This window comes from Impatiens glandulifera, chromosome 1 (genome assembly GCF_907164915.1).
Source record: "Impatiens glandulifera chromosome 1, dImpGla2.1, whole genome shotgun sequence".
Taxonomy (NCBI): Eukaryota; Viridiplantae; Streptophyta; class Magnoliopsida; order Ericales; family Balsaminaceae; genus Impatiens; species Impatiens glandulifera.
This window is the reverse complement of record NC_061862.1, coordinates 47,438,253-47,447,256: the sequence shown is the minus strand read 5'-3', so window position 1 is coordinate 47,447,256 and position 9,004 is coordinate 47,438,253. Positions and strand designations below refer to the sequence as shown.

The 9,004-nt window shown below is 34.9% G+C and overlaps 1 protein-coding gene across 1 annotated transcript; it reads right to left on the bottom strand.

Moving 5' to 3' along the window:
* Positions 1 to 7,680: 7,680 nt before the first annotated feature.
* On the bottom strand, positions 7,681 to 8,217 carry LOC124926956. Its single transcript, XM_047467294.1, has one exon. It carries the CDS (start codon positions 8,215 to 8,217, stop codon positions 7,681 to 7,683), a length of 537 nt encoding a protein of 178 aa, XP_047323250.1.
* Between the last annotated feature and the right edge of the window lie 787 nt (positions 8,218 to 9,004).

The window sequence follows — 9,004 nt, the reverse complement described above, 5'->3', positions numbered from 1 at the left end:
ATCCATTGATGCATCTAGCTACTCTCATACTAGTAAGAAAATATTTGAGTTACTTGATAAATTTGTGCAAAAAATTGGAGTATATACTATTGTTCAAGTGGTCACCGACAGTGCATCAAATAATGTTTATGCCGATAAATTTTTTAACATACTAAATTATATCTTTTAATATTTAGTAACTTGATAGTCTAATTCAATAACTTATTATGTTATTGTATTTTATAGGAAAGAAGTTGATGGTGAAATATCCAAACTTGTATTGGGCCCCTTGTGCCGCACATTGTTTGGATTTGATGTTTGAAGAGATATTCAAAATGCTGGATTTGAAGAGAGCACTTGAACGAGCCATTAGTGGTAATGGATACATATATAACCGAACTATGTTTCTGAACATGATGAGAGAGTTCACTGGCCAAAGAGACCTTATTAGACCAGCTAAAACACGTTTTGCAATCGCATTCTTAACTATGAGAAGCTTTCTGCAGAATAAACAAAATTAGAGAAAAATGTTTACTTTTGAAAATTAGAGCAAAAGCAAATTCGCAAAAGAACAGTCGGGTAAGCAAGCACAAAAAGTTCTATTGATGCCTTAATTTTGGAATTCAATCATTTATGCTATGAAAGTCAGTGAACCATTATTGGAGGTACTTCGGTTGGTAAATGGGGAGAAGAAACCTGCTATGGCTTAATATATAAGGCAATGAATAAATCTAAAGAGAAAATAGAAAAGCCTTTGATAATAATGAAGATAGATACAAAGATGTTTTTGAGATAATTGATAAAAGATGGCAAATACAGCTTCATCAAGACTTGCTTGCAGCGGGCTATTTCTTGAACCCTAAATTCTTTTATTCAAATACTGAGATAGAACATGATGAGGAAGTTATTACTGGGTTGTATAATGCAATCAGGAGGCTAACTAATGATCCTGAAATCGAGAGAACAATTCACGCTGAATTGTTAAAGTATAAACAAGCTAAAGGACTTTTTGGAAAGAAAGTTGTAGTCGAAATGAGAAAGGTTCTATTATCTAGCTGCATGGTGGAACTCATATGGAGCTTCAACACCAAAATTGCAAAGACTCGCCCAAAAGATACTTAGTCTCACTTGTAGCTCTTCTGGTTGTGAGCGCACTTGGTCAGTGTTTGAACATGTAAGTATATTAGTTATAATATTACTATCACAGTATCACTTATTTAAAAACTCAATATTATCTTGATAAAACTATACAAATAAATGCAGATTCATTCCAAGAAAAGGAATAGATTGGAATAAAAATACCTAAATGATTTGGTGTTCATAAAGTATAATAGAGCTCTGAAGCGTCGATATGATAGCCGTGATATCTTTGATCATATCATATTAAGTGAACCAGATAATAAAAACGAATGGTTGATAAGGATACTAAATGAAGAGCGTGACTTTGTTCATGATGGTGATGATTTAACTTGGCAAGATGTAGCCGATATTTCTGGAGTTGATGAAGCTTATTATACATTGAGGCAATCAAATACAACTTCATCTACACCTTTAAGAAGCTCGAAGGCAATGACATCTAAGTCAAGGGGAAAAGACCAATAGGAACATCTAACACATTTAACCTTTTAGATGAAGAAGATGAATTTGATTTTGATGAAAAAAGTGAAGAAGAGAATGATGTCGAGCATTATGCAATTTGAAATAAAGAAGATGATCTCGATCTTGATGAAGAAAATGATGACAATGAATTTTAGATTATATTTTGAAGTTTTGTAGTTTAAGAATGAATGGTTTTTATGTTTTAAACTTTTAATTTTGTGATGTTTTTTATTTTTGATAATTACATGTTTTAACGCTTTATTTTCAAATAGCCCTCGCTACGCTATTCTCTTTATTCTATATCCATGAGAAGTTTTGACGCTATTTAGCTGTATACGCTATTAGCAACTATGGCATACACTGACATTAATTCCATTAAAACTATTAGGGTTGCACTAACATTTTTTTTCTGAGGTTACATGTATTACTATTAAAGAAAGCAAAAGTGTGGCATTTTATAGAGGCGTGAACAATGAAACAAAGCAAGACATCTTCAACATCATTAGCATAGAGGAAGGCAGTTTTGCCATAAGGTATTTAGGGATTCCATTAACTGTGAAACAGATTGAAATATCACATTGCAAGCTGCTGATTGAAAAGCTATAAAACATGATATCTGGCCGGGCAATGAAGAAGCTTTCTTATGTAGGGAGGATTGATCTTATCAAGACTGTAGTCATGTGCATAGTTGGTTACTAGGCGCAGTAGATGGTCATTCTGAATAAAGTAATGAAGGAGCTTGATACGATGATGATGAACTTCATTTGGGGCAGTAACGAAAGAGGAGGAAAGAAAGTCAAATGGACCGCTCTCTACAAACCGAAGGAGGAGGGAGGCATCGACCTTAAGAACTGTGTCGAGTGGAACAAAACTCTACCCTTCAAACATCTGTGGGAATTGGAACGAAACCAGGAATCACTATGAATCAAATGGGTACACACGAGATTTATGAAACACGAAACCAGTATCTGGATTTGTAGAATCAATGAAGGTATGAGCTGGTCTCTAAAGAAAATTCATAAACTAAGAAATGATATTGCAGATCTTTTCGACATTCGACTAGGGGACAGGAAAGGCACTCTATTCTGGAACGACCCCTGGTTTGAAAACTAGTCAATCATTCATAAAGACTGTGTAGTGGCAAAAATCAAAGACATTAAAGACGAGAATTGGGACTTGATCCTGAGAAGAGTTCTAGAGGCACATAAGATACTGAATCACATAAGCAACATACAACTCCACGATAGACCCTCCGTTAATGAGTGGAAACTGAGGAAAATGGAAAGCTGGTTTCAAAGAGAATATGGGAGGCAACCCAGGAAAAAGCACAGAAAGTAAAATGGGCTCCTCTTGTATGGTCAACTAAGATCATTAAGTGATACTAGTTCATCCTATGGCTCGCCTTCTAGGAAAGAATCAGCAATCGGGACCGCATCAGCAAATACCATATGTGAACTGTCTTCTATGCAACAATAACTAAGAAACCATTGATCATCTATTTGTGAGTTTCAGTATCGCATCGGAACTTTGGGATAGATTTGCAAAGAGCATGGAGCTGTTCAGTTTCCCGAATGAACGGAAAGAAATCAAAGAGGTAGCAATGCTCAAAGCCAAAGAAAACAAATTCGCAACAAATGTATTCAAGTGCGACTTTAGAGCAGTGGTATACAATATCTGTCAGGAGCGAAATGCAAGAGTTTATGGTAGAACCCGCAGGAGCATCAAAGAGAAATGGAGAGATATCGTCTCAGATTGCGGTGTCCTCGTAGGAACTTGGAGGATAATTCCAAACACGGAGCAAAATTGTAACATATATAGAAGTTGGAATCTATCTTTTACGAAAATCACTAGAATTGAAATCATTGTAATGAGATAATACATTTACGTTCTTTATTTTTTAACTTTTATTTAGAAACTGTAATGAACTCAAAATCGTTCTAGGCTTGTCTAGGATGATCCCTTAAAACTCGTGATTTTTTCCCTTTTTTTGGGAATTTTTAATGAAATGACGCTAAGTCATTTTTCCCTCCCAAAAAAATACACACCTACTACTTACCCATATATGCCTTCATCATATATGGCATTTTTGGCACAATTATCTAACTTACAGGAACAAAATTCATTTAAATACGCAATTATAGATCCAAATTGGATATAATTAATGAAAGAAAAAGTTCAGGCCTTAAAGCATAATAATACTTGATAGGTTAAAAATAATTAATTAATCTCGACGTGTTATAAATAAAATCAAAGTAATAAAAATAAATAAGACTAATGGCCTAAGCCGGTATGATGTTTAGATACTAATTTTGTGTTTTTATATTTTGTAAAAAAATGAAAAACAAATTCCTGAGGGTTCGCCGGAAACCTTCATGAACGGCAGAAGATGGGTCCAACGCTGAACCGGAACTGGCGACCATCGGTCGATAAGAGGATCGGAGCGGGTTGGATTGGTAAAGGGGCAAGTCAACCCAGGCTGGTTGGGTTAACTTGTGGGTAAGTCAAGGGTAAAAATTACATGCATGCACATGCATGTGGAGGTATAATCAAATTTCCCTTATTCATGGTGTCCTTAGTAGAGATTTTAGTACCAACTTCTAGTATGCATGCTTCAACTCTTCATTCCAACTTCCAAGGCAGAACGACATGATCAACTTCCCTTTCACTAATCATAACTAAGACTATTGTTAGAAAAGAGATAAATTGTATTATAATGTTATATTGAATTACATAAGTTATGTCAATTATATAGATATTACATTGAGCTTATAAGAAACCTAATATAATAATATAAGATAATAGTGCTATTATCAAATTTTATCATATTGTGAATTTGTGATAATATATTACAGATACATTATTTTAATATAATAATGATATTATCACAATTTATAATAATGTAATAATATTTTACATATATATTATCTAATATTATAATATCCCTCCTCAAACTCAAGATGGAAAACACTTGAACAACTTGAGGTTGAAGACGATCGAGATGTTGATGATGTATTCTTCAAACTTCAGAAACTCGTGAGCTCCATCTAGTTAGAGGATGTCAATATGTTCACTGATAAACCAACGAAGAAGTCAAATTCCATGGGCATTAAATACTGGGTGTGAAATAACAACTAAATGAACTCCGAAGTTACTCGTGAGTCTCGAGATCTAGCCAATGACGGGGATGTCCATGTGTTACATAAAATAAAAACCAGTGAAGAGGTGGAATCCCATTGGCATAAAATGCTTGGCTGAATCAACAACTAAAATCAAAACTCGGAGAATATGAATGCCAAAGAAATAAAACATTAACAAAATTATTTAAAAAGAAAAAAATTATTAAAATAATAATAATAATTGATAAAGCAATATTAAAGTCCTCCATCAATTACTAAAGTAACCGTTGATGAAGTCAGCGGAAGACTAAATTTTGTAGCTCAAGAAGAAAACTTTAGCTTTAATACCGTGTTAGAAAAGAGAAATATTGTATTGAAATGATATTTTGAATTACATAAGTTATGTCTATTATATATACATTACATTAAGATTATAATAAAACTAATATAATAATATAAGATAATATTAATATTATCACAATTTATCATATTTTGATAATATCTTACAGATATTTTATTTTAATATAATATTTATATTATCACAATTTATAATATTGTGATAATATCTTATATATATATATATATATTATCTTATATTCTAACAACTATGAGACCAAATCGAGTTAATGAGTAACCAAAAGGTTAGCATTGAGCGTGGCTACAAATGGTTTTTAAACCCCGAGGTGTCAATCTAGTTTGCATCTAAAAGTAAGTGGTGTATCAACCGAAGCATCTAAGAGCCACTCGGGTTCTATCAACAAGAGTCGAGCAAGGGTGCACCAAAAGTTTCTCATTAATTATCCAAATGATCAAAAGAAGCAAATGAATAACTTGGTACTAGCTTTGAAACGTAATTCAACCTCTATATAATGGGAGAGCCATTTGAAGAATAGTGTATGTCGTAAGAGCTAAGTAAAGGTAGGTTAGACTTCAAATGAAAAAGAATTTAGCTACAAATTCTATTAGACACATATGAACTATCAAATTGACGGTTTAAGAGCTAACTACCAATTGATATTAGCCTCAGTCCATCATGGATGGTGTATCAATCGAGAAAAAGCCCGCAACCCGACTATATCAAGTTTAGGGCATCGAAGCTTCAACCGATGATTGATAAATCTAGGATGCACCATACGAGTTAAACTAAAAATAAAATTAAAGGTGTGATCACCAACTACTAGTACATATCAGTCATAGTACGTTATTCATTATGTGTCGACCAATAGATACCATGTAACACGGTAATCGTAGATAAAGATTCATAATATTTAATGACCGATGAGGAATGCTATAGTGCCAAATGAGGTGAATGATCTACCAAAATAAAGCCTTAGAGGAGATCTTTCCAATGAACCCAACCTCAACCTCGGAAACTCCCTAGGCACCCTAGCCAAGTTCTTAAACTTCAGATCCCAAGTTTCTTAATTAACTAACATATAGGGTTAGGCTTAGGTATTTAAGCTAACATTTCTCCTATATCTGAGAAGGACCTTAACCTAGATTGCAGAGATATTAGAGCTAGGGGTGTTCATCGATTCAGTTTTTGACTTATTCGAGTTTTTGGTTCGGATTTTTCAAATATTTATTTTTTTAAGAAAGTTTGAAAACCGAACCAATTTAAATAAATTCGAATTCGGTTTATTACTAGTGAAATAGCTAGATATGTTAATAATTTAGATATTCTTAAAGTTAAAGATGAGGTGGGCAACTGGAAGGACCACAAAGGTAGGAAGGTGGACGACTAAAAAAAGAGGGGGAAAATGAGAGATTATGGATTTATTGAATTATTGGGGAGGCCCATAATGTTTTCATATATAATATTGTAATGTCCTTAGAAACGATCATCTCTACCTCTTGGTCCCATATCTTAGCACGTATCACGATGAGGCGGACACGTGGCAATATAGGGGAAATATCATATCGCATGATGGCTTGAGGTTCGATCCGTTTCAACCTTGGTTTGCGTGTTAGAATCCTTTTAAAATGAAACATTTAGTTTTTAAAAGATATTGATAATACCTGGAGCAGAAGAAATTTATTATGTCAAATAATTAATCCTTTGTTAAAATTTAAATAATCTTGGAGGCTAAATAACAATTTAACTTAAACCCGGTTTAAATTAATCAAACATAACTAATCTAAAAAGAATATTTATTTGAAATCAGAGTCGTCAAGAGATTTTATGAAAATAAATAAAATGATACATGTAAAAACGTATTTAGAGTACTAGAGTTTTTGAAAAAATGGTGGTCCGTTGTCTGTTTATGTTGGGAAAGGGCTTTCATGCTATGTCCTATGGGCTCGCTTAAAAACGGTTTTCGAAAATTCTTCTAAAATAAACAAAATATGGCTTTTATAAATCCAACTATAACATTTATTACCTTTAATTAGTATTCTAAGAGTCTTAAACAAGGATGAACTTTAAATAATTGTACAAAATTATTTAAAAGGGGTGTGTACATGTTACTCTGGTATTCAAATTTAACAAAACCTGAAAATATTAAAGAAAATGTTAGAATTTAAAAATAAATTCTAAACGGGGTCTTATCCAAAGCATTGGTTTATGAAACACCCTAAAAATATAAAAAATATCATTTTCGGACCTTTTGGAATTATTTGAAAATGGGTTCGGGTTCCAAAATTATAAAAATAATTTTGGATTTTGAAAAGTGGAAACAAATAGGCCTTAGGACCGATCGGGCTCGGTCAAGACTGGGGTGGTTTAGACCGTGCCTCGGTCGCATGGGTCAAGGGACTAGAGAGCTAAGTCCTAGGCTCGGGAGGCTCGGTCCCAAGTTCCAGAATATTCAATTCATAGCCCCAAAAAGTGGGGTGGGCATCAACATTTAAAGAGACTGAATTACCCAAGAGTCGGTTACAAACTTGTTACAACAACTTCCCAAAATAACATAATTCAGTTTTAAAGAAATATAAGAGAAGATAAAAGATGAATTATTAAACAGAACATAAAGTTGGCCCAATTGCTTCATAGGACCGAGGAGGGTGTGTTTTCTTGTTCGTGGATCGTAACATCATTTCCCCCATCAGAAGTTGGTCGACCCCGACGAAGAGAGTGTTGTCTTGTTTGCCTCCTTGTTGCTAGCATCTCTAGGCATTGAATACTTATAACTTCTGCATCTTCGCAAGTTTGGTCTTCTGTTTGGGCCCCATCCCAATTGATTAACAACTGTTTTTTAATTTTTCCTTGCACCATTATGTCTTGTTCACCCACAATTTTTCCGGTCATGTTTGGTTGTGTGCTAAGTTGGGGAATATTTTCAACAGCAGCAGGGGTACCTTGGAATGATTTTAATTGCGAGACATGGAAGACATTGTGTATTCTATTGTCGGCCCCGAGCTCCAGCTTGTAAGCAACTTCCCCAATCCTTTCCAATACTTCAAATGGCCCAAAGTACTTTGGTGAGAGTTTGTGGAATAACTTCTGGACCAAACGTTGTCTATATGGCTGTAACTTCACCAATGTCCAACTACCCACTTGCAACGTGACATCTTTTCTCTTCATGTCTTGCTGCTACTTCATACGATTCTGGGCTCTTTTCAAATGGAATTTATGAGTTGGAGTGAGGCTTCCCTGACCGTTAACGATACATCCACCTCTTCCACTCTCGAGTCGCCTACTACATACGTTGTGTGGACCGGGGGGCATATCCATATATGGCTTCGAAAGAAGTTGTTTGTATTGCTGTATGGAAATTTGTGTTATACCACCATTCAGCCAAAGGCAACCAGTGTACCCAATCTTTCGGTGTTTGGCCAGCCATGCAGCATAGATAAGTGACCAAGCATTTGTTGACTATCTCGGTCTGGCCATCCGTCTGGGGGTGATAGGCTGAAGATAAGGCTTGTTTTACTCCTTGTATACTTAAAAATTCCTGCCAAAAGATGCTTAAGAACACTTTTCCCCGATCACTGATGATGGTTGTTGGCATTCCGTGGAGCTTGGAAACGTTGTCCACAAATATTTCAGCTACTGTCCGAGTAGAAAAGGGGTGTTGCAGACTCATAAAGTGGGTCATCTTCGATAATCTGTCAACTACCACAAATATAACACTTTTACCTTTTGACTTAGGCAAGTTTTCAATGAAATCCATGGAGACCGATTCCCAGAATCGATTGGGAATTGCTAAGGGATGAAGCAGACCCCTATATGCTGAGTTATCAAGTTTTTTTTTTTGGCAAACTTCACAGGTCCGGACAAATTCCCTAATATCATTAAGCATACCTGGCCAATAGTAAAAAAGTTGCATTTTCTGCTGGGTGACCAAAGTCCCCGAATGCCCCCTTCTGCT

Excerpts from the sequence above, each read along its gene's own strand:
- LOC124926956 (XM_047467294.1), bottom strand. The coding sequence starts at position 8,217 with ATGAAGAGAAAAGATGTCACGTTGCAAGTGGGTAGTTGGACATTGGTG.